Source organism: Saprolegnia diclina (assembly GCF_000281045.1).
Source record: "Saprolegnia diclina VS20 unplaced genomic scaffold supercont1.14, whole genome shotgun sequence".
NCBI classification, from domain to species: domain Eukaryota; phylum Oomycota; class Saprolegniomycetes; order Saprolegniales; family Saprolegniaceae; genus Saprolegnia; species Saprolegnia diclina.
Window position 1 is genome coordinate 523,565 of NW_008246081.1, and position 23,154 is coordinate 546,718.

General features: G+C 60.7%; 10 protein-coding genes across 10 annotated transcripts; 5 read left to right on the forward strand and 5 right to left on the reverse strand.

Annotated features, from left to right (window-relative positions):
* The first annotated feature begins 1,475 nt into the window (after nucleotides 1–1,475).
* Nucleotides 1,476–3,806, forward strand: SDRG_05479 (hypothetical protein). Its single transcript, XM_008611195.1, has 3 exons — nucleotides 1,476–3,025; nucleotides 3,072–3,317; nucleotides 3,363–3,806. Exons 1-3 carry the CDS (start codon nucleotides 1,529–1,531, stop codon nucleotides 3,756–3,758), a joined length of 2,139 nt encoding a protein of 712 aa, XP_008609417.1. The 5' UTR covers nucleotides 1,476–1,528; the 3' UTR covers nucleotides 3,759–3,806.
* Nucleotides 3,789–4,726, reverse strand: SDRG_05480 (hypothetical protein; the record flags this gene model as incomplete). Its single annotated transcript, XM_008611196.1, has 4 exons — nucleotides 3,789–4,093; nucleotides 4,140–4,227; nucleotides 4,278–4,464; nucleotides 4,506–4,726. The coding sequence occupies 4 exons, from the start codon at nucleotides 4,724–4,726 to the stop codon at nucleotides 3,789–3,791; spliced, it is 801 nt and encodes a 266-aa protein (XP_008609418.1).
* A 666-nt stretch (nucleotides 4,727–5,392) lies between these two features.
* Nucleotides 5,393–6,006, reverse strand: SDRG_05481 (hypothetical protein). Its single transcript, XM_008611197.1, has one exon. It carries the CDS (start codon nucleotides 5,982–5,984, stop codon nucleotides 5,415–5,417), a length of 570 nt encoding a protein of 189 aa, XP_008609419.1. The 5' UTR covers nucleotides 5,985–6,006; the 3' UTR covers nucleotides 5,393–5,414.
* Nucleotides 6,007–6,495: 489 nt separating this feature from the next.
* On the forward strand, nucleotides 6,496–8,875 carry SDRG_05482 (hypothetical protein). Its single transcript, XM_008611198.1, has 6 exons — nucleotides 6,496–7,020; nucleotides 7,067–7,193; nucleotides 7,238–7,697; nucleotides 7,746–7,874; nucleotides 7,927–8,108; nucleotides 8,163–8,875. The coding sequence occupies exons 1-6, from the start codon at nucleotides 6,579–6,581 to the stop codon at nucleotides 8,722–8,724; spliced, it is 1,902 nt and encodes a 633-aa protein (XP_008609420.1). The 5' UTR covers nucleotides 6,496–6,578; the 3' UTR covers nucleotides 8,725–8,875.
* Nucleotides 8,843–10,235, reverse strand: SDRG_05483 (hypothetical protein). The gene has a single exon (XM_008611199.1). The coding sequence runs from the start codon at nucleotides 10,222–10,224 to the stop codon at nucleotides 8,881–8,883; it is 1,344 nt and encodes a 447-aa protein (XP_008609421.1). The 5' UTR covers nucleotides 10,225–10,235; the 3' UTR covers nucleotides 8,843–8,880.
* Nucleotides 10,236–10,987: 752 nt separating this feature from the next.
* SDRG_05484 (hypothetical protein) lies at nucleotides 10,988–12,346 on the reverse strand. The gene has a single exon (XM_008611200.1). The coding sequence runs from the start codon at nucleotides 12,321–12,323 to the stop codon at nucleotides 11,022–11,024; it is 1,302 nt and encodes a 433-aa protein (XP_008609422.1). The 5' UTR covers nucleotides 12,324–12,346; the 3' UTR covers nucleotides 10,988–11,021.
* Nucleotides 12,347–13,055: 709 nt separating this feature from the next.
* On the forward strand, nucleotides 13,056–14,311 carry SDRG_05485 (hypothetical protein). The gene has a single exon (XM_008611201.1). It carries the CDS (start codon nucleotides 13,085–13,087, stop codon nucleotides 14,246–14,248), a length of 1,164 nt encoding a protein of 387 aa, XP_008609423.1. The 5' UTR covers nucleotides 13,056–13,084; the 3' UTR covers nucleotides 14,249–14,311.
* Nucleotides 14,312–14,386: 75 nt separating this feature from the next.
* Nucleotides 14,387–16,835, reverse strand: SDRG_05486 (hypothetical protein; the record flags this gene model as incomplete). Its single annotated transcript, XM_008611202.1, has 4 exons — nucleotides 14,387–15,170; nucleotides 15,216–16,013; nucleotides 16,068–16,741; nucleotides 16,782–16,835. The coding sequence occupies 4 exons, from the start codon at nucleotides 16,833–16,835 to the stop codon at nucleotides 14,387–14,389; spliced, it is 2,310 nt and encodes a 769-aa protein (XP_008609424.1).
* Nucleotides 16,836–16,929: 94 nt separating this feature from the next.
* SDRG_05487 (hypothetical protein) lies at nucleotides 16,930–18,082 on the forward strand. The gene is made up of 2 exons (XM_008611203.1): nucleotides 16,930–17,060; nucleotides 17,105–18,082. The coding sequence occupies exons 1-2, from the start codon at nucleotides 16,984–16,986 to the stop codon at nucleotides 18,009–18,011; spliced, it is 984 nt and encodes a 327-aa protein (XP_008609425.1). The 5' UTR covers nucleotides 16,930–16,983; the 3' UTR covers nucleotides 18,012–18,082.
* Nucleotides 18,083–18,139: 57 nt separating this feature from the next.
* Nucleotides 18,140–23,094, forward strand: SDRG_05488 (hypothetical protein; the record flags this gene model as incomplete). Its single annotated transcript, XM_008611204.1, has 2 exons — nucleotides 18,140–22,972; nucleotides 23,014–23,094. 2 exons carry the CDS (start codon nucleotides 18,140–18,142, stop codon nucleotides 23,092–23,094), a joined length of 4,914 nt encoding a protein of 1,637 aa, XP_008609426.1.
* Nucleotides 23,095–23,154: the final 60 nt, after the last annotated feature.

Consider the following 23,154-nt stretch of genomic DNA (forward strand, 5'->3'; position numbering starts at 1 on the left):
TTATATGCGTCTCTACATTCAAAAACATGTATCTCTCTCGTGGTGTGTTGGGCACGCGATGCACAAAAGGAGGTGGCGCAACGATCGTATCAATGTATCAAGCTGATTCGGGTCCAGATGATCAACTTCCAAGATCGAACGTTTGCCTTCAGATCCAACGCAGCCTGCCTCGTCCCTAGGGAAGGTAGCTTGTTGGCTGTGCGTATGACACGATATCAATGTCATCTCGAACAAAACCTGGTGTCGACTAGAAGCATCAGCCGCTCTGGACGGTGTGTGTGGCGTGTTGAACCAGTGATAACCATAGCACACTTCGTAAGCACGAGAAAAACGCCGGATTAAACGATGTGGCGGGTCGTTCTGCATCCTGACTAGCAATTGCTACGGCTGCGCGCGCGGTCTTGGTCTGCGACGTGGTGTCATGCGGCGCGTGCCCAAAGTTCCCAGAGCAGCTGCATGAAGCCGTCGCCAAGTTCACGGCCACAGCGCGCGACGTGTATGACCCTGCGCCCGCTACGTCTACGGCAGTCAACCCGGCTTGACGCAAGCCTGTCGTCGGTCGATCGCGGCGTTTTCGCAGCGCTCAAAAAGGCCACGGGCTTTGAGATTCTTCTCGCTTCGCTTCGTCGGCGGATCCGACGCAGCTGGTCGTCGAGGCGGTTGGGCGACTTCCCCTGCATCAGCCGGCAAAAAATCCTCGAGGCTGTCGTTGGTCTGCCCGTGCACCAGTGCTTCGGCGCTCGCCCTGATGGCAACGACCACGCCGTCCAGGCGCTGATCGACCCGCGCTCGACGGTACTGCGCTTCTTCGACGACAAGGAGGTCGTGGACTTCTCGAGGAAGTAGCTATATATTCGCTTCTTTGACCATAACGTCGGACAACATTAATTTTTATTTCTCTTGATATTGATACGCTTGGCATCTCGGGCAAACCAGCGGTCGGGACCGGCTAGCATGACATCCTCGAAACACGTACCTACATCGTCGCTCCGGTTATTGACACATCTCGACCGAGCACTCTAGTCGAACCCTAGCCATATTATAACCTGACAACTACTGTACTAACCAGTTGAACAACATAACCCTACCCGCGGCTCAAGTGCACCATCTCTAAGCCTCGTTTGCACGCTGCATGACTCCATGAGCGCCACGGACAGTGTCATGCGATCGCGCTCCGTCAAGTGTACACATTGTCACTGCCGGCATGGGCGGTGGACGCACGCAATGCGCCAAAATCTCGAAAAGTCCATGTTGCAGTCGTGAAAAAAGCGTCTTGGCCGGGGTTGGAAGCGCCGCCACCGAGTGCAATGCATGTACCTACCCTATTGAAAGGCTACGGGCGTCGTCATGGGATGCAAACCAAGGGTGCGTCGCGCCAACGGGCTCGAGAAGTTGCGACTTCAAGGTGGCAAGAGCTAGGACCCTGTTAAGTGCGATTTTACAATAGCTTGATATTTGTAGACTGTCTGGATCAAGTGCGCTTGGCCGAGTGAGCCCATTTTGCGTTTTGCTGATCGACGAGCACGACATGGCGTCGTTGCGCGACTACCAGGAAGAGGTCGTGGCGCTGGCGCGGACGACGAACGTCGTCATGGTCGGTAGCACGGGCATCGGCAAGACGTTCGTGTCGATCATGCTCCTCCGCGAGCAAGACTACTCGGTGCAGCGGGCGTTTGTGATGGCGCCGACGCGGCAGCTCGTGACGCAGATCCACGCCAAGATCCTCAAGCTGACGACGCTCAAGGTCAAGGCGTACTGCGGCCGCGAAGTCGAGGTTTGGGACCATACGCAGTGGGCGAACGAGCTACTGCTCAACTCCGTACTTGTCTGCACGCCCGAGATCCTCCGCAACATCCTCGCGAAAGGCTACATTACGTTTGAGCGCATCAACCTCCTCGTCTTTGACGAGTGCCACCACACGGCCAAGCGCCACCCGTACAACCAGATCATGAAAGAGTACAAGAAGAATGCGGCCGTGTCGAAGCCGCGCATCTTTGGCACGACGGCCTGCCCAACGCTCGAGTGCGCGAGCAACTTGGAGGCGACCTTGAAGAAGATCACGATGGACGCAAATGCGATGGGCTTGTACGCGGCCTGCGCGCCCATGCTGCACGAGACGTACCCCGCGCGTGATGACTTCATGGCCGACAAGGACGACGTCACGTTGCTCCTCGAGGCCGTCGATGGCCTGCGCGTCTTTGAGTACCTCATGACCAAGGCCGACTATGGCGCGGCGACGCCGCCCGAGAAGCGCTCTGCACGCCTCGCCAAGCTCGTCATGGACTGCACGAGCGTGTACCAGAACCTCGGGCCGTGGTGCCTCTACCGGTACCTCGAGATTGAGATTGAGCGCCAAGCGCGCAAGGCGTCGCTCAAGTGCACGACGGCAGGTCACATGACGGGCCTCGATCCGCAAGCGATCTTTGCACTCCTCCTCTGCCGCTCCAAGTGCCACGAGGTCGCGTTTGCCTGCACGCCCAAGCTCCAGAAGATTGTCGACATCCTCCGCGATCGCCTCTTTGTGACGCCAGTGGACACGACGGCGGGCGATGATGAGACCCTTGGGACGACCTCTGCGTCGGACGATGCTGCCAGTGAGACGGACGAGGACGCTTATGACAATGACAGCAATGCGCCAAAAACGCTCGAAGACATTCTCTCGGACCTGAGTGACGACGACGACGACGATGTCGAAGACACGGACGCGCCGCCTACCGCCGACAATCTCAAGTGCGTCATCTTTGTCAACCGACGCGCCGAGTGCCGTGCGCTCACCGACTACCTCAACGCGCGCTTCCCACCACCGCCGAGCGGGACGCTCTTTGGGTGCATGCTCGGCCAAGCGAGCTCGAAAGACGCGGCGTCCTTTGACGTGCCGAGCATGACGCAGCTCCTCTCGGCGTTCGAGTCGGGCGACACGCGCGTCATGGTGTCGACGTCGGTCTCGTGCGAAGGCGTCGACTTTCCAATGTGCGCGATGGTCATTTGCGCCGACCCGATCACATGCCCCCGCATGTTCATCCAAGTACGTACTCCGACTGAGATTGCATTTTGGCGATCGGTCGCACTAGGTGCGGGGCCGTGCCCGGCACGCGGACGGCGCATGCTTTTACCTCACGGACGCGATGGCCGTCGACGACGCGACGCAGTTCCACGTGCTCGTGCGACAAGCCAACGAGATTGGCATGCTCGAGTTTGGCTGCGACAAGGCGGTGACGCTCTCGACGCAGCCGCTCTCGGTCATTGCGAGCACGAACCGACTGCAGTACACGGTCTCGCACTCGACGCAGGACGCAGCGATCCCGTCGTCGCTCACGGTTGGAATACCAGGTCGGGTCGCAGCTATTGACATGGTGGCGTAGGTGGACGAGACGGGCGCGGTGCTAGACCTCGACTCTGCGATCTCGCGTCTGAACGAGTTTTGCCAGTCGCTGCCGCAGTTTGCCAAGTACAATTTGTCGCCGGTCTTTACGTTTAACGAGATGGTGACGCCCACGAAGCAGCGCCGCTTCCAAGCAAAGCTGCAGCTGCCCGCGCAGCTCGACCTGCCGCTGTTTGAGACGCCGTTCATGACGTCCAAGGCGGTGGCCAAGGCGATCGCGGCGTTTCGCGCCTGCGAAGCGCTCTTCCTCCGCGGTGAGATCGATGCGCACCTCAACCCTGTGCACCGCAACAAGAAGCTGCGGGACCTCACGACCATTGCACGGCTCACCCCGCCGCCCAAGCGCCCGAGAGGCAACGAGACGACGGTCTCGTGATGTGTAGTACACGTTTGGTTTTGTCAAGTGTTAGAGCATGAAGGCGAGGTCGGGGTTTTTGAGCCCGTCGCCAAAGTAGGCAAAGCCGTAGACGCTCGAGCGGGGCTTGTGGAAGAAGAGCGTCCCCGGGTACTGCAAGTGGCGCAAGACAATCGCCGCGCCCGTGTTGTCCTTGCGCAGGTCCCAGACGCCGTCGAGGTCGACCGAGATTGGATCGAGAAAGTCGGCTGCGCGCACCAAGCCGGGCTGCGACAGCGCGCTCTTGCGCTCGGCCGAGTCGGCCGGCCGGTAGTGGTAGTAGCTGCTCAGCTGCTGCGCGCGGTCCCACGTGAGCCCTGCCTCCACAGTCATCGCAACGCCTGTGGATGTATTCTAGCCCACCTTGAAAGTGGCGGTTGGCCACGACGTGGTGCGTGGCCGAGACCACGTACGCGCCGCAGGGCACGATGGACGCCGCGTTATCAATGGCCTATACGCCCCATGAACGGTCGCGCAAGGCGGTTTGCGACGGCAAAGTACCTCGACGACGACGACAAGCCGGTCGACTTCGCGGAAGACGTCCTTGTTGTTGTCGTCTTGGCCGTCGTCGCTCTCGTCCATGGGGCGCGACGGATCGCCTTTGAGCCGCCCCGTGTACTTGGCGGCCTTGTCGCGCTTGTCTTTGGAGACTTCGGGAAACTGCTGCAGCTCGGGCGACGTGTTGGTGCTAGCACACGAGTCGTGACGAGCGAGTAGGGAGGCGCGTACCAAAAGTAAAATTTCTTTGTCGGCACGTCGAGCGCGTCGACGTGGGCGACGCAAACCACGTAGTCCTGCGCCTCGCCAAGGATCTTGCCCCAGAGCCGCATGCCCCCAATGTTCTCGGTCGCCTGGCGCCGGAGAAAGCCGATCTCAAGGTTCGAGCGCTCTTGCGCCGTGAGCGCGTAGCCGAGGCAGCGGCTCAGCACGTCCAAGTGGTCGAGCTCCATGTCGCGTCGCAAATTGCACTTTGTGACGCTTCGTGGGCGGTCGCGATCTTATTTCATAGAAAATTCCCCATCGACGCGCGCCATGTGATGTTGGTCGACACTTGGGATACACTAGACCTGGCACGATACCGCTGTGCAGCCGAGGGCAACTGCACCGTCGGCTTGCGCTCTGCCTGCACTGGGAATAGGACAGTGCCAAACGGCGCCCTCTTCAATGGCCAAGCACCTCGCTTGCACTGACGTTGCATCACCTTGTCGTGTTGCACCTCTTTGCGAAATCAAGTGCATATCAAGCAGCAAGCTACTTCAACATTCAACATTGAAGATCATAGTTAAAGTTAAATGCTTCAATGCTTGCTAGGTTCATAGGATAACAAAAGTAATTCAGTTTTACATTTGCCACCAACTCACCACCAACAACGGCCTGCGTGGCACACCTCGACGCCGTCCTGTTCCGTTTAGCGGCGAAGAGAGCCGCCGCGTCATACTCGACTTGGTGTCACTCTTGCCCTCCCCGATGCGCTCGCTCTTCGTCGAGCCGCCTTGTCTTGGTGTGGTCCTGCTGTCTCACATACAGTCGACACGCGACAAAGGCTGCAGATCAACGCTAACGTCGCGACTGTCGTCGACGGACGAGACGCTAGGGAAGGAGGGCGAGGTCCATCGTTCACACTACATACTTGTATATTTATAAGTTAGGGGGGGCAGCGTCGCACGAGTGTAGCAAGGACACAAAGGCAGCAACCGTAGGCGGCAAGGCGCACGGTGGCAAGCGCGGAAGGATGGCGCGGAGGGCTTGCGTGCAAGGTCGCAGTGTGCAGAAGCTTTCGGATGTCATGTGTGGTCCGAGGGCCTCCATGGCGGCGTCGCAGTGTGGATTTCGCACTTCGGCGATCAGCGACTGCACGAGCGCGTCCTGTTCGGAGCTGCACGCCGTGTCAGCGCATGCGTTGACGAGGGCGGCGAGGTTGGTGGCCAAAGCGGCGTCGTCGTCGCGGGGCCAGCTACTGCAGGTCGAGAGCAGCGGTCGCGTCTCTCGCAAGTAGGCGACGCACGCCGGCGATGCACAGACTGCTGCGACGTCGGTCGGCGTCAGTGGTTCGCTCAGTGCCACGAGTGCGTCCATCGCGCACGCCCACGCGCCGTCGGTCGAGAGCGTGTCATGCAGTGCTGCTGACTCGACGGCGGTGCAGCGTTGGCTCGTCGCCAACGGTAGGAGCAGCGGGAAGGCGGCGCTGAGCAGCGCAAGCAGGCGCATGGCCGACTCTAATCTGAGACCGAAACGCCACCGTGGTTAAATATACTCCCGCACTTTCGAGTCCGGGTCACCAAAGATCCTCGTGCGATAACGTTAGAGCAATGTACATCACCTGTGACTATTGTTGCCTTCTACAGTCCCAGGTCGCGTACTCGCCAAGAACGAGACGTAGGTCGCACCGAGGGGGACTCAGCAACACGGAGCTGGTATACGAGACACAGTTCGACTTTGTAGCTCAGTCATACCGTCCAGCATCACAGGTTACATGCTCTGGCTCATTCGCAAATGCATTCTCCTTGTGTTATATCGCCTTCAGGTGGTGGCGTGGTGGATCGCCCAAGCTGACGACAGCTCCGGTTTCGTGGAGGTTTGCTTGTGGCATGGGCGACTGCTGCACGTGGTGCTGGAGATACAAAGTGGTTGAAACGCAGCGCAGTGATGGTACTAGCCACAGAGCTTGGCCACAGGCATCGATGGTGCCATGTGACCAGCAAGTGCAATTTGGCTCGGCCTGGATCATCCGGATATAATGGCAAGGTATCCGGAAAGCGACCTTGGGTTTGCCAGCCGCAAACCGACGAGTGGAGTGGTGCCATGGACGCCAGCGGAGCCGCGATGGACCAGCCACGGAAGAAGCGCAGCCGCTTCAGCGAGGCCGTGGAGCCTGCGCCATCTGCTGCGGCCGTTGATACTGCGAAGCGTCCCAAGATCGATCCGGCGGCGCTCGCAAAAGCGGCCGCGGCCGCGATCTCCAAGCAGCTGCCAAAGCACTTGGAGGCGACCGTCGGCGACGCCGAGCGCAAGAAGGCTGCACTCGAGCGGCTTGCTCGGCAGCAGCACTTGATCAAGTCCATGCAAGCACAGATTGGCCACGTCCAGGCTGCGGTGAGCAGCACGACCAATTCTTTGATTGGGCGCGGGTCGTTTCTCCCGGCGCCGCTGCTGCTCGATAACGAGGGCCGCCATATTGACGCTGAAGGCAACGTGATTGAAGAAAAAGTGGCGCCCGTCGCGACTCTCAAGGCCAACTTGGGCGGTACGTCGCTGCATTTCCCGTACATACCATCTCATGCATGCTGTAGCCGGCGCCGAGGCCGAGAAGGCCAAGCAAAAGAAGCCCGTGAACCCGTACCTTTCGTTCCGCAGCGTCGACCACCGAGACCGCGTCGATACGGTCGACCCGCGCTTGAAGACACGCAACCGCGACACGTACGCTGATGCCCACGATGGTCCTTCACGGCGCTTGCTTCTAGGCGCGGCGCCAAGAACTTTACCTTTGTCAAGCAAGGCACATACATCAAGCAAGGCGAACAACTCCGTGCGCGCGAAGCCAAGAAAATGCTGGCGGGCTTCTCGTCCGGCCGCAACCCCAACGCGTACGTCAAGGAGTCCGTCGTGGACCTCGGTGACGACGAGGCTGGTGACGCCGCCGCCGCCGCCGCGACAGCCAACAGCCTCGAAGTGCCCATGAAGCTCGAAGAGCCAGTGCCCGAGGTCGAGTGGTGGGACATTCCGTACTTGTCCAAAGACAAACAAGAAATGCTGGACAAGAACGGGTTCCTCAAGGGCCGCGGCCGCTCCGACGTGATCGACTACGTCGCAGACATGAAGCTCAAGTATGCTGGCACCGCGCACTTGATTGAGCACCCAGCGCGCATCCGCGTCGGCCGGAAGGAGGCGCCCGTGACGCTGCCACTCATGCTGACAAAAGCGGTGGGTGTCTTGGTCTTTTGTTCGTTTGCACACTATTTGCGTGTGTAGGAGCGCAAGCGCATTCGTCGCACGGCCCGCGCCGAGCGACTCAAGGAGGTCCAAGACAAGATCGCACTGGGGCTTTTGCCCCCGCCGGAGCCCAAAGTCAAACTCAGCAACATGATGCGCGTGCTCCAGGTACCTTTGTATCAATGTATCAAGCACCAGTGGACATATGCATGGGCGATAGGACCAAGCGGTATCGGACCCGTCGGCGATCGAGCGCAAAGTCCGCGCCCAAGTCGCCCAGCGCGAGAAGAACCACGAGATGCGCAACTTGGCGCGCAAGCTCACGCCGGAAGAGCGCCGCGAGAAGATCATGCGCAAGCTCAAGGCCGACGCGTCCGGCGACCTCCACGTCGCGCTCTTCCGGTACACTAGTACATGCCTATTACTACCTCTCATCGCAACATATATGGCGCGTAGGGCACCCGACCTCTCGCATCCGCAGCACCAGTTCAAGGTGGACGTGAACGCCCAGCAACTACACCTCACGGGTGCCGTCGTGACTGTCAAAGAGAACCCGGAGCTCAACCTCGTCGTTGTCGAGGGCGGCCCCAAGTCGATTAAGAGCTACGTCAAGCTCATGTGCCGACGCATCGACTGGGCCAAGCGGCCGCCCCCGCGCGCGCCCAAGGTCGACCCGATGGACGCCACCAACGACGACGATGCGCAGAACGAGACGGAGGAAGCCCTGACGCAAGACGAAGTGATGTCGGAAGCGACGCAGCCGGCGCTGAAACGACCCAAGAAGAAGGCCAAGTGCTACTTGGTCTGGAAGGGCATCGTCGCCAAGCGGGCGTTTGCTTCTTTCAAGTTTCAAGAATGCAAAACAGCCTCGACCGCGCGCAAGGTGCTCGAAGCCAAGCACGTGGAGCAGTACTGGGACATGATTGAGAGCTACAACCCGCTGCTCGAGAACCCGCACATGGCTGACGAAAACGAAAACGACGATGACGACGACGACGAGAGTGACGACGACGAATAACGCCGCTGGAGATACGAACCCTCGGTGAGCAACCCCAACCCTTGACTCTATTCGGTTCCTGGCTCGAGGTGCTACATGCCATGCGCATCCTAGTCGCTACGCACATGTTGGACCCGGATATAGACAATATGTGCATGTGGTTACGAGGTATTACGTCTAGGCGAGCGCCTTGTAGCCCGTGTCGCGGCGCTTGACGACGCGGTGGACAAACATAGCGAGGAGGGCGAGGACGGCGAGGAGGCCGCCAAAGGTCGGGAGGCGGAACGTGTACTGGGGCGCCGCGCTGGCGTTGGCGGCCGGCGCGACCGTCGCGGGATGCACGACCGGTGCGAACGTCGTGGGTTCGAAATTGCAGATCTGCTGCCACGTGCCTGTCTCGGCAATGTGGTTGGTGATGATCCCAGCAAACTCGTCGAGCGGACAGTCGAGGGCCGAGCACTTGGCGAGGTGCACGGCGTCGCGGCCCGTCTGGGGCGACCACAGGAACGTGTTGACAAAGAATTTGGCGTTGCGTTCGCGGACTTCAAAGAGCATGGTCGTGCCGGGGTGCAACGACGATGTGTTGAGCGCGGTCTGGAGACCCTTGAACTGGAAATCCCAGCCAAGCATCTTGCCGAGACCATGGAGCATCTCGCGGTGCCCGTGGTACGAGTAGTACTTGAAGCCGCCTTCGTCGGGCGTCGGCCGCGTCGGCTGATGGACGTTCTTGAGGAGGAGGTCGGCAAAGCCGCCGACCCAGTAGGTTACTTGGCGCGGCGTCGAGTAGTAGCGCTCCATCAAGTGCGTGAACGACAGCTCTTCGATCTGCGTCTGGAGCTCGGGCGTGAGGCCGGCAAGGGGCGCGAGGCCTTGCTGCTGGTCGAACGTAAACATATCGGCAAGGTCCTTGATGCCCGTGATGATGTCTTCGCCGTCCGGGAGGTTGGGAATGTCCCAGACGTTCACGCCGCAGAGTTTGCCAATCGCTTCGAGCATCGGTCGGTTCTGCTCAATGAGCTCGGCGCCGCGCGTGCTTTGGTAGAGGTTGATGTCGGCCTTGTTGACCGCCTTGCACGGGCCCTTGGGCGCAGCAAACTCGTGTTCGTTCTTGAGCAGCTGCATATAGACCGAGATGGGCTGCTTCTCAAAGCCCTTGGGGCCCGTGCCGTCCGGGTAGAGGCCATAGCCCATCGCAATCGCGCTCTGGCCGCAGCGGTCGGCCGAGTCGGCGCGAAAGTACGACTCGAAATGAAAGTGGTCCGGGCCGTTGATCGAGGGCGAGAGGAACTTGGCCTTGTGCACGTACTCATTCCGAACATGGTCGCCGGCGCGGCGCAGCTGCTCCATGCCGTACTCGGTGAGCTGCTCGGGCGGCACGTGGTACTTGGCAAAGTTGCCGAGGTTCTTGGGGCAGAGCGACTTGGCGATCGTGTTGGGCGCGCGGCTGCCGTGGCGCGTGAGGCTCAGCACGAGGCGAAGCTCGCTATCGGCCGTCGTCGTGTTGCTGCTGGGTGTCGACATGCCGCCTGCCACGGAAAAGCCAAAATGGATCTCGCTCTGGATATGTCGTCGTTAAAAACAATCATCACGCTATACTTGGGATTCGTATCTAGAATAAAATGGTTTTAATAAAATATCCGACTCGGCAAAGTGGGCGGATGGCAATCACCGAATGTAGCCAATCAGCGACGCGCAAATCGCGCGATCTAGAACGGCCGATGATGTGCGATTGTAGTAAAAATAGCCGAAAAGCAGCGCGAAAACCAGAAATTTGAGAGATTTCTTCACTGTGTGACGGCTACTGCGCCGCCACAGTACGCTGTCGCTCATGATTTCTTGCCCTTGGAGAACACGCAACTGTACCGCTGGCGACGACGGGTGGCGACAGTGTGTCGCGTCAGATTCCATGTATCCGGATACAGATTCGAGGTGCAGACGCGTATTTTCAGTCCCAACGAGCGCGATGGGAGCATCGTCTGCGAGTAGTATACTGCCTGTTTGATGACGACGTTGTGCATTGGCGCTTCTCGCCAACTCGAGTGTGCCAAGGCTGCTTTGCGCCACCGCTGCCGTCCAGTACACTGCGGTGTGTGTTTGGCGCGTGTGCTGAAGGGTCGCGACGCCAATATGTTTCAGCGATCGGCGATCACCCGATCACCCGATTCACCGTCGCGCGACGGCCAGTCGTCCATCCTCTGTCAGGATTGTACAAATCTTCACGTACGCAGGTGCTCGACGGCGTCCATGGTGCGGCACCTGCGCTTCCCAACACGAGCCAACGATATGCTGGGTGCAACGACTCTATTTCTTATTCTTATTTATGGCAATACGCGGTACTCGACAGCGCGCTTTGTGCGGCGGGTGGCGCTGTGAACGGCCATGGCCACAAACACCACGAGTGCGATGAAGGGCGCAACCGTGAGCAAGATCGAGTCGTACTCGATCGCCTCGTCGTCGACGGACGTTGCCAGCACGTCCTTGGGCGAACAAATGTCCACGTACGAGCCCGTGGCGTCGAGCTGGGCCTTGAAAATGCCGTTGAACTCGTCCAGCGGACAGTCAATGGACGAGCACTTGGCGAGACGCACGGCGTCGCGGCTGGTCTGCGGCGACCACACAAACGTGTTGACAAAGAATTGGCGCTTGCGTTCGCGAACCTCGAACGTCATGGTCGTGCCGGGGTGCAACGAGGAGGTGTTGAGCGCAACGGGGAGGCCCTCGAACTGGAAATCCCAGCCAAGCAACTTCCCGAGGCCGTGGAGCAGTTCGCGGTGCCCGTGGTACGAGTAGTACTTGTAGGTACCGTCGAGCGGCGTCGGCTGCGTCGCTTGGTTGAGGTTCTTGAGCAAGAGATCGCCAAACCCACCGACCCAGTACGTGACCTGCTCGGGCGTCGAGTAGTAGCGCTCCATGAGGTTCGTGAACGCGAGTTGCTCCATCTCGGCGCGAATCTGCGAGGTGAGGCCCGGCAGCGGCGGGAGCCCGGCTTGCGCGTCAAACGTAAAGGCGTCCGCAATGTCCTTGATGCCCGTGATGACGTCTTCGCCGTGGGCCATGCTCGGAATCGACGGGATGTCCACGCCGCAGAGCGCACTTACGCTGTCGAGCAGCGCCTTCTTCTCGCGGAGGAGGTCCTGCGCACGGCTGCGCTCGTAGCGAAGGTCGTCGGCCTTGGCGACGGCGGCGCACGGCCCTTCGGTTGCGGCAAACTCGTGTTCGTTCTGGATGAGTTGCATGTAGATCGCAATCGGCTGCTTGGAGAAGCCCTTCGGGCCCGTCTCGTCCGGGTACAGGCCGTACCCGAGCGAGAGCGCGCTCTGGCCGCAGCGGTCGGCCGAGTCGGCGCGAAAGTACGTTTCGAAGTGCAGTCGCTCGGGGCCCGCAATCGACGGCGACAGGAATTTCTGGCGCTCGACGTACTCTTCGCGGATGTGGTTGCCGGCGAGGCGGAGCTGCTCCATGCCCTTCTCCGTCAGCTGGGCCGGTGGCACTTGGTACGCCTGCGCGTTGGCGGCGTTCGCGGGACAGAGCCGCTTGGCGATCGCGTTGGGCGCGCGGCTACCGTGACGAGATAGCGTCACGAGCACCTTGAGTTCGCTGCTGCTGCTCTTGTCCGTCATAAACGTTTGTGGTCAAGGTCGAGTGTCGACAAATGCCAGAAAGGTTGAAGTTGCTGGAAAGACAGGCGAGTTGGATACAAAACGGCCAATCAAATGGCGTGCGCCAGCTGGCGCGTGTCGCAGATCCGGTCGACCGTTCGTTCCACCGTCGTGCGGCACGCTTGCGTCGCAAAGGTCAACAAAAATGGCCCTTGTGCGCTGCCTTGTACGCGTACTAAGGTCGCAGCAGTTAGAGCTCGATCGTTGGATATATATTGTCTCGCCAAACCAGCTCCAGCAAATGTGCTGCTGAGCCGTCAACATCTCTCCGATGCGCTCGAGTCGGTTCGTGCCACCAAGAGCTACTAGCCAAGAGCAAGGACATAGTATCTCATGGTGGGATAGCACATGCTGATGAAGACTTGCAACGAGCGTAGTACAGTAGTCCAAGTTTCCTTCACCTTGCGCGCCCTGGGAACAACGTAGGCAGCAGCATAACCCGTCGTGTTGACGTGTTGACTTGACGCGTGGGATGTGGATCGACACCACATGCCACTGTGGATCAGCCTTGCCCCAAGCACGCCACGACATCGTCATGGTCGACTTCCTGCACCTCCAGCACCGAGCACGGAAACACCTCCGCGCTCACAACGCGACGGTTCGATTGGATCGCATGCGCGCGATCCGATTGGTGCCCACATACCGTATCCGGACGCGACCTTTGACCAGCCAATGAGCGTGCGTCAAGGATTCGGGGCACGGGTCTCTCAGTCGCCAACGTCATGGCCACGGTCGTCGAGAGCCATGGTCGCGTCGGCCCGCGCATCTACGCCAAGCTGCGCGCCGACTCGTTGTACGCGACCGAGTCCGAGTCGGAGACTGACATTGTCGTTGAGATTCGGCCGCGAAAGGCGTCCGAGACCAGCCACCTCCTCGCGCCTCGGTTGGCACCAGCGACGAGTAGCAGCAGCGCGTCGCCAGGCGTGCCGCTCGTGGGCTTTGGCCTGCTCTTGTGCAGCTTTTGCACGATTTCGTCCTTGGGCGTCGCGTTCGACCTCATGACGGGCGTCGCGCCGATACTCAAGCTCTTCTGGAAGGTCAGTGGCACCGTCTGCGTCACGTCGGTCCTCTGCCTCCCGAAACTCAAAGGCATTTGCAACGGCGCGGTGGCGCTGCCGCAGCTGCACTCGCTGCTCTTGTGCGCGCTCGGCTACAGTCTCTGGAACTGCACGTTCCTCTACGCGCTCGACCACACGTCGGTGGACCACGCGTACATTCTCAACAACAGCCACTCGCTCGTGCTCGTGCTCGGCAAGATGCTGCGTCGGCGGCCAGTCGCCTTCCAAGAAGGCATTGGCACCGTCATTGGCATCGCCGGCGGCGTCGTCACCGCGCTCGACCACACTTTGAGTCGCACAAAGGCCCTCGGCCCGAACCTCCAAGGCGACGCGGTCGCCTTCCTCGGCGCGATGGGCGCCGCCGTGTACCTCACGCACGCCAAAGACGTGCGCAGTCAAGCCAACATGGACTTCATGGTCTTCATGTGGCTGCACATGTGCACGGTGTGCCTTCTACTGCTGCCGCTCCTCTACGCCACGGACGCGATCTCGCTCTCGACCGACCCGAACCACGGCCTCTTTGGCTGGGTCGATCTCACCCGGCTGCCGCTCGAGCTGTACCTTGTGACGGTCTGCGACTTCATCGGCGGCATGGGCTACGTCCGGGTCCTCAAGTACTTTGAGCCGATCGTGGTCTCGATTGTTATGCTGCTCGAGCCTGTCCTCGCCGTCTGCCTCGGCATCATGGTCGGCGTCTCCAACGTCCCCGGGCTCCTCACCGTTCTTGGCAGTGCGATCGTGATCCTCGGCACCGCCATGGTCATACACTCGTCGACCAAGCGCGTTCCCGTCAGCGATGTCCGCCCCTCGTATGGCACGACGGCCTAGTCGAATAACGCGATTATAGAGAAGAATAGAAGCGTTGTTCTACCCTAATGTGCTACTTAGCTATGGTCGCAAGTCCAAGCGACAACATGTACACTCGAATGCATAATCGCCGCTTAGTCTCTGCATATCACAAGAGGATTAGAGAAGCGAGGGCGCGGCCGTGGGCGAGAACGCGCCCTTCTTGCGCGTCGAGCCCGTCACGCGCGACCGCGTCTGGAGCACCTCGAGCTCGTCCGGCGTCAAGAAGAGACCGTCGTACTCGGCGTCGACGCTGCCGTCGCTGCGCATGAGCGGCCAGACGCGAATCATCCCGTCGTCATACCCCGTCGCGATGATGTTGCGACCGACCGCAAGGCTGCTTGCGCCGCCTTCAACCGCACCCACGTACGTGCAGAGGAGCTGGAAGGGCGCAACCGCCTGCCAGAGCTTGGTCGTGCCGTCGGCGGCAGTCGACACGAGCAGTTGGCCGTCGTCCGAGACCTGAAGACTCGAGAGACGGCCCTTGTGTCCATGAAGCGTTCCGATCGGCGCGGACGGCGCCCGCGTGTCGGCCGTGAGGTCCCACACCTTGATCGTGTGGTCCCAGCCACCCGAAAAGAGGAGGTGGCTCGATGCATGCTTGCCCCACGTGAGGCTGCTGATGACGCTCAAGTGCGCATCCGGGATAAGGCACACTTCCGAGAGCGCGTGGCCGCGCAGCCGCCAGAGCTTGATCGCGTGGTCGTTGCCGCACGTCGCCAGGCGCACGGCTTGGTTGGTGCTGGGCGCGTTGAAGACGGCGGCAAAGATGTGGCCTTGGTGCGGCGAGTTGAACTTCTTCGCCGGCGTCAGCGTCTTGATTTCGGCGTCGACCGTGTTGAGAAGCGGGACGTTTGCGCCTTGGTAACTCTGGTTGATAGCGCCCAGCTTCCAGACGCACAAACTAGTTGCATTCTCAATGCCACGCACGACCAGAGTATGATTCTACCTGTAGTCGTGGGCACCGCTGACAAGAACCGTACCGTCGGGCGACGACGCCATGCAGTAGACCTTGCCCGCGTGGCCCGTGAGCTCAACGACGCACTGCGCCCCAATGGTGGTGTCCTGCATGACAAAACCCCGAATGTCATAATCGTTGCCCGAGCAAAAGAGGAGGCGCTGGTCCGGCGTCAGCGCCAGCGCGCCCACCGAGCCGTAGACGTCAAGTTTGGCCTCGCGGTGAATGCTGCCGACGTTGTAGAGATGGATACGGCCGTCGAGCGACGACGACACGAGGTGCTTGTCGTCATGGAGGAGCGAGACCGACGTGACGGTCCCCGTGTGCGCCACAAACTCGTTCAAGAGCACGGGCTTGGCAATGTTGTCGATATTCCAGATGCGCACCTCGTGGTTGCCGGCCGTCGCCATGAGCGGGACGCACGGGTTGACTTCCATGCGGAACACGTGCTCATCATGGGCGTTGAGCGACATCAGCAGCTCGTCGCGGGGCATCGCGAGCGGGTTGATCATGCCGGCAGCGTACGCCATGTCCGACTTGGACGCGCCGAGGATCTCTTCCAGCGCGAGCTTGTCGGCCACTTCGCGATCGCGCTCGAGGTCCTCGGCCGAGAGAATCGTCTCGTCGTCTTGGACCACGTCGAGGAGCTTCAAGAGTCGAATCGTGCCGTCGGCCGACGCCGAGTACATGTGCTGCTCGTCGTTGAGGAGGATGATGCGGCGGATGTCGCCCGTGTGGCCCTTGATGATGCGGATCTCGCGGTGCTGCGCTACGTTCCAGACCTTGATCCTAGAAATCGACACGGGAATGATCATCATCGACGTTGCAAGTCCGAGTGCGTACGTGTTGTCGCGCGCGCCGGAAAAGAGGATCTTGCCATTCTCCGTGACTGTCAGCGTCACGACGTCGCCTTGGTGACCTTCCATGGACGACGACACGCTGCAAGAGATGCTGCCATCGTCCTTGCGCTTCTGGATCGTGTGGGGGTGCAGGCTGCGCACGTCCCAGTTCTTGATCGACGAGTCGCGACCGGATGAGAAGAGCGCGTTGGTGTGTGCGCTGAACGTCATGGTCAGAAGCGGCGCCTTGTGCGCGGCGAGCGTCTCGAGGCAGAGCCACTCGGTGGGCACCGCGTGGTCGCGCGCCCAGAGCTTGATGGTCGTGTCCTTCGAGCCCGTCGCGAGGATGAGGCCATCGTAGAGCCACGTAGCGCATGTAATGTCGCTCTCGTGGTTGTTGTCTTCGCCGAGGCCAATGCGGTGCGCAACGTCGCCCGTCTCGACGTTGACAAACGCAAGGCCTTCCGCGCCGGCCACGAGCAAGAGGTCTTCGCGGTCCGCAAAGAACATGACAACGTGCACCTCCTTCTTGAAGAGCGGGACGATCTTCTCGAGCACGACGCCATTCGCCGTGCCCGTGGACGCGCAGACAAAGATGCTGTTGTTGCCAGCGACAAAGGCCAGGCGCCGCCCGGACGGCGACCACGACAGCGGCGAGTCGTGCGAGACGCCGACGACCTGCGCAGAGGTGAGCTCATGGCGCCATGCTAGCCTTTACCTGGATGGGCTGGACGCAGGTCCGGCTGCGCGCCTCCGTGTAGAGCTCCGCCATGGTGTTGTGTCGACGCTAAACCGAAAATGGATGTCTCTGTCCGGCTGACATCGATGGTGATTGGCCAAAAGGCTGCATTATTGGCCAATCACAGGCGGTCGATCGGCAAGTGGACATTTGGCGAGTGACACGGAACCAGGCCACGGCTATGTCGATCGTCGGGACATGCCTGGGCTACTGCCCGCTGCATGAGGCCAAGGAGCGCCGGAAGATGCAAGATCTCTCGTAAGTAGACTATCCTCTACATGCACATGCTAACTACTACGCAGCAAATACGAGCGCCCACCGTATGTGCCCGTAAAGAAGTACCGCCGGTCGGCCGCGGGCGCCATCATCAAGCCCCACGACGTGCGCCCCGTGCATGTGCTCGTCGAGACGACTACGTACCTCTTGAGCTTGCTGCCGTCGCAGCTCACGCTGCCGCTCGACTTGTACCACTTCCTTGACGACCGCTTCCGCGCCGTGCGCAGCGACCTCACACTGCAAGGCGCCTTCGCCCTGGACGTCCTTCAGCCGATTGCGCGCTTCTACATCCTCGCCCAGTGCATCTTGCGCCTCGAGACGCGGTCAGGGCCTGTGCCCTATGCGTCACTCCAGAAGCTCCTCGAGGATCAGCTCTCGTCGGTGTTGCTCCTTCTTCGCGAGTCGTCGGTCGAGTTCCGGCGCCTCCACCTCGTGCTGCACCAAGATGCGCGCGACTTTGCGTACGAGCTCCGCCACTGCGCGCAAGCCCCTAACGATGCCACGTGGCGATCGACCCTCGCGCTCGTCACGCCGGCGCCCTACTACATCGCGGGACTCCATCCTCTGGAGACGGATTTACTGGCGCGCGCCTTGCGCTTTGGCAAGCTCGAGGCGGATCTGCACCAGCAAATGGTCATCTTGGCCAAGGCGTACACCAAGCAAGACCGATTTCCCGTGGCTGACCTGGCGCGCTTCCTCCGCTTGCACGAGGAGGCATGCGCTTTGGCGTTGCTGCGCGGCTACGGCGTGGCCGTGACGCCGGCGAGTTTAGATGGCGAGCCCGCTTTCTTTCGCTTCAACGAAGCGCCGCTGCCCGAGGCGATGACGAGTGATGCGTCGACGACGCTGCTCGTGAGCGAGTTTGCGTCACTCCAGAGCTTAGGCGGTGACACGTCGTTTCGTGATTTAGCGCTGCTCGGCCAGCCACTGTAACACACTGTGCAGTGTAGAAACCTAATCCTATTCAGCGAAAGCGAGGACAATCCTTATTGCACTATCGCAAGAGGCGGGTCTACCGGTTCGAATTTAGCGACTCCGAAACGTAGATTTGTCGGTTGGTGATGGCGCAGGTGCTGCCCACGACTGCTGTGGCGCCATCGACGCAGAGTCCGCTGCTTGTCGTCTTTGGCGTCGTGTACATCGTCTTCTCGTCGCTGCTCAGCCTCGTGTACGTGCACACACTCGCGGTCAGCACCGACAACGACCTGTGGTGGCCCCACTACAACGTCAGCGGCCACGAAGCCTTCCTCGCCGACGTCAGCAACATGCTGCTCGTGGCCCATGCGTATGCCAATGCGACGTTCCAAGTCAACTTGCTCTCGCTGCGGATGCACAAGACGTATATCGATGCGGAGGCGACCACGTCTCTGTACCCAACGTACCCGCGGCAGCTCGCCTATCACGAACTCACCTCGCTCTCGTATGCGATTGCCAACCTCCGGACGCTGAGCGCCACCTGGGCGCTGCAGGTCCACACGCAGTGGTGCTATGTCGACTTTGAACAGCACTTTGCGGTTGCCCACACGGCGGCGCGTCAAGCCCGCTGCGAGGTCAAGTACGCGACGAACGCCGCCGTCTACATCGAGGCGACGCTTCGCAACCTCATCTGGACCGAATTTATTGGTGCGTGGGGCGGCCCTGGTAACGCATTCACGGTGGCGCTCGAAGCCGGCCTCGCCGCTTCGTCGCGCGGCCAGCGCTGGCTCGAGGTCACATCAACCGCGCGCGCCAACACCAGCGTCGAGGACGAGCTCACGTACTGGCAGTCGTTCGCCTTGACCTCCTTTACGCTCCAGTGGCAGAACTTTCGGCAAACTGGGGTCACCGAGTCGATGGCGATTTGCAACGCGATGGGTCTCCCGCATACGTTCACGATCAAGTCGCTCCACCACTGGCAAGGCCCGGGCACGTCCGTCAACCTCTTTTGGGGCGCCATCAACGACCTTTGGAGCCTCACGCTCTTGAACGCTAGCCTCCTCACGGGGTCGTCCAACGACTTTCGCTCGATGCGCATCAGCCTCGAGTTCCTCAACGGCAATATGGACGCTAACGGCGGCTTCTCTGCGCCAGCGGCGACGCTCCGCGCCCATTTGGGTCCGTTTGTCTCGATCGACGCCTTTCTACTTGGTGTGCCACCGAGTTTGCACGCGGCATACGTGGCGCTCGCAGGTGATGCCACGTCATCCTCTAGAATGGCGTTGCCGGTGCAACCCAAAGCGTGGGCGAATGCGACCTTTTACACGGGAAATCCGCTCTGCGTCCAAGGACCGATCGCGACGACGTTTGCGCAGCGTCCGTTTTCGTTTGAGGACAGCTGTAGCTCGCCGCAGCCGTTGACAGTGCCCCTCACTGCTCACGGTGCGCAATTTGCGCGTGCCATGAGCTCGATACGACCCGACAACGTGTGCTTTATGCAGCCTCCCGAGTGCATGCGACTGCTTCAGGCCACGCAGGACACCCCGATTGATGCGCTTCTGCGGCACGATGCAACAGCTGCAACCGCCGCCCTCAACATCAGCCTCGTACAAATCGCCACCAACACCAGTGGCCACTGGCAGCTGCTTCACCAAGCGATCCTGTCCGAGAGCGACCCCTCGTCATGGCCGCCTTTCTATGGCTGGCTGCTCCTTCACGACTGGATCCTCGGCATCCGCGAAGTCGTCTCGTTCGAGGGCGACGCGGCCTCGCTCGTGCTCATTTCAGCGCCGTACGAGCCAGTGCTGTACGCAACAAGCCGCGGCAGCATGGAAGGGGCGACGATGCACATTTGGCACCTCTTGGCGGCGCTGAACGTTCTCTACGTACTCGTCGCCGCAGCAGTGCTTGTCTACATGATGTGCAGTCCCTTTACGGGCGCCAATGCCTTCTTCTTCAACCGCATCATTGGCTCGGTATGGATCGGACGACCGTTTAGCTTTCTCCGCGGGCTCAGTGCGATTGCGCTCCTAAGCACCGCTCCATTGAGCCTTGTCCAGACAAGCCCGGGGGTGACCGGCCTTGTCGCGACTCCACGCAGCTGGGTGGAGGCGGCGCTCCTCTCGGGTGAAGCGACGTGGACTACGTACGTGCTCCAAGACGTCTTGCTTCTACTACGGACCCCTCATTTGGCGCGGACCGAGCTGCCCCGCGCCAGTCTCGTTTCTTTTTTGCTGGTTTTGGCGCTCGAGCGCGCTTGGCCTCTGTCGCCGTCGTTGACGCTCGAGCGATCGTGCTACAGCGAGGACATGGACGCGTACGTGCAATGTACCAGTGGCACCATTTACATTGGCAGTGCATCTCGCATCCTGCTCTACCTCGCGGTGCCACTTGCTTCCCAGGTCCTCAGTGCCTGCGTCTGGAGATATAGCGCTCCCATCGGCTCGGACGCCACCGACTACGACGCTCACCTCTGCGGGCTCTCGCGCGCGCTCTTGCGACATCCGAGCGACAGCACAGATCGTGTCGCGCTGTGCATGTCGGGCATCCTCACATGGGGCTATCGCGGTCAGCGCTACACCTTTGACATCAAGACGTGGACTTTTCTTCTTGACAACGTCAAAGCGGGTCCACCCGTCGACTTCTGCGCAAAATCAGGTCTCGCAGTCAGCACGGCGCACAGCGCTGCACCCGCGCGCATCTGTCGCGTCCTGGGCTTTGTCTATGTGGTGAGTGCCATCACGGCCAGTGTCTCGTACATGCGAGTGTCGGCCGTGAGCTTGGCCAACGATTTGTTTTGGCCTCACTTCAATAGCACGGGCACGCATGTCTTCTTGGCCACGTGGATCCAGCTGCAGCTGCTTCTCTACGCAAATCCCAACACGACCGCGCTCACGGCACCTCATGTGAACCTCCCAACCCCCTTCAATGCCACCGGAGCAACAATCTCACCACCACTCAGCTACGCGACCAAGCTCCAGCACGGCGTCTTTGCCACTCGCCTCGAGGCCATCGTTGCCGGTCTCCGCGCCCTCGACGGCTGCGACGCCCCCTGGGTCTTTACCCCCTACTGCTACCTCGACGTCGATCGGCGCTGGGAAATGGCCAACTCGGCCACGCGCCAGGCTCGCTGCGGTGCCATGACCACAAATGGCGCCATCTACCTCGAGACGCTGGTGCGCAACGTCGACGCGGCGTCGTGGCGCGCCTGCTGGGGTGATGCGTTCGACGTGGCCTTTGGCGCCGAGCTACAGCAGTCGCACGTCGGGCGCGAGTGGCTTCTCACAGCCTATCTGACGCGGTCGCTTGCGGTTGTTGACGAAGTGACCTACTGGCGGACCCATGGCATCCGCTATTATGACACGCAATGGCAAAACTACAAACAGCTCGGCGTGCTCAACAGCTACAGCATCGTCAACTGCTACGACGCCATGTACCCGCTAACACTCCAGTCGCAAAACGGCTCGTATCGCTTCTCGAGCCAATCGAGCTGGAAGATGTACTGGGCACTGGCCAACGACTTGTCGGCTGTGATGCGCAACGAGAGCGGCCTGAGGGGTTTGTCGCTACTGCGGTCGAGTGCGCGGTATGGCTTTGGCAACCAGTCGATGGAGGCGGTGTTGATGCAAAATGGCGAGATCACGGCGCCATTTACGACGGGGTTTGCCTTGCTATCCGACATCCTCGGTCCATTTGGCTCGGTCGACATGATGTACATCAGCGTCCCAAGTCTACTGCAACAAACGTTCGCGGAGCTTTTGCGATGCCTTAAGACGTCGCTGGCCAGTGACGCGGCGGTCCAGTCACAATTTGCTGGCCTCGTGGCCATGCCATATCTGGCACCGATCCCGAAGATGTGGATGCAAGCATACGCCTTCACGTCGGGGGGGTCGCCGCTGTGTCCAAGCACAGCAAGTCTCAGTCCTCTCAGTATGGGGCTCCCCACCATGCTCTCCTTCTCGCTACCGTGCAACCCTGTCGCCCCCTTTGTGGCTTCACTCAACCCGACGGTCGAGCAGTACGTGGTGGCGCTAGCGATGGCGTGGGATATCATGCCGTCGATTAGCGACGTCTGCGACCTCGTGCCTTCGAATTTCGGACCTTGCCATGAATACTTACCCCCGATCATCGCGTTTACTGACAAGCATGTGACGTTGCCACTCGATATGACAGTCGTTCGAGCGCTCGTCGCAAGCCTCTCGATCGAGCTGCTGCTGTACGCGCAGGCCAACACGAGCGCCGTCACCGAGCTCGCGCACCTGCCCCTTTTCTACGCGCCGGAGTTTGAGCTCTACGCGTGGCTCTTCCTCTCCGACTGGGTCCTCGGGACGCGCGAAGTCATAGCATTCCAGGGCGATCGCGGTAATCTCACGCTTCTCGCAGAGTTTCAGCTGCCGACGAACGAGCAAATCGGGTCCTGGCAGCTCTCGACCAATATCGCGCTCTACACCCGCGCGGGTGTCCTCTACATCACGTGCGTGCTCCTCGGTGTCGCCGTCATTGTGACCTGCTACATCCTAACCAGCCGCGGCGCCTTTGAGTGGCTCAACATGCTCGAGCTCAGTCGCGTCGGCGGCATCGTCTGGGTCGGTCGACCACTTCTGCTGCTGCGCGCCACCACGGCCCTCTCGGTGCTCTCGACAGCGACGCTCCAGCTTCTCTATGAGAACGAGTCGATAAGTGCATTTCAGACAGTCCAGAATCCTTGGTATACGACGATCCTCGCGGCCAGCGAGGTCACGTGGCTCGTCGCCGTCGTCAACGACGTGGCCATGGCGGTCACGCAGGCCTACACGGCGCACTACGCGACCTTCAACAGCGTCGCCGTGTGGGCGACCGTCGCCCTTCTCTCGTTCGTTGCGCCCGTGACGCACACCGTGTCATTAGAGCCCACGTGCGACCTCGTGCAGCTCGACTGGCAGATCGTGTGCGCGTCCGGCCACATTGTGATTGGTCAGTGGTCGCGCTACGTCATGCTCGTCACGATCGTCGTGGGCTGGAATGGCGTGTGCTATGGGAGCACGCGGCTGTGGCTGCGACGGCCGCCGATCACGCACGGTCGGTCCGTCTTTCTCTCGTGCGGCGCCAAGTACCTCTTTGAACAACGCCAGTGGACGCACGACGGCGTGTACTATCTGGACCGCGCGTCGGCCGTGCTCAC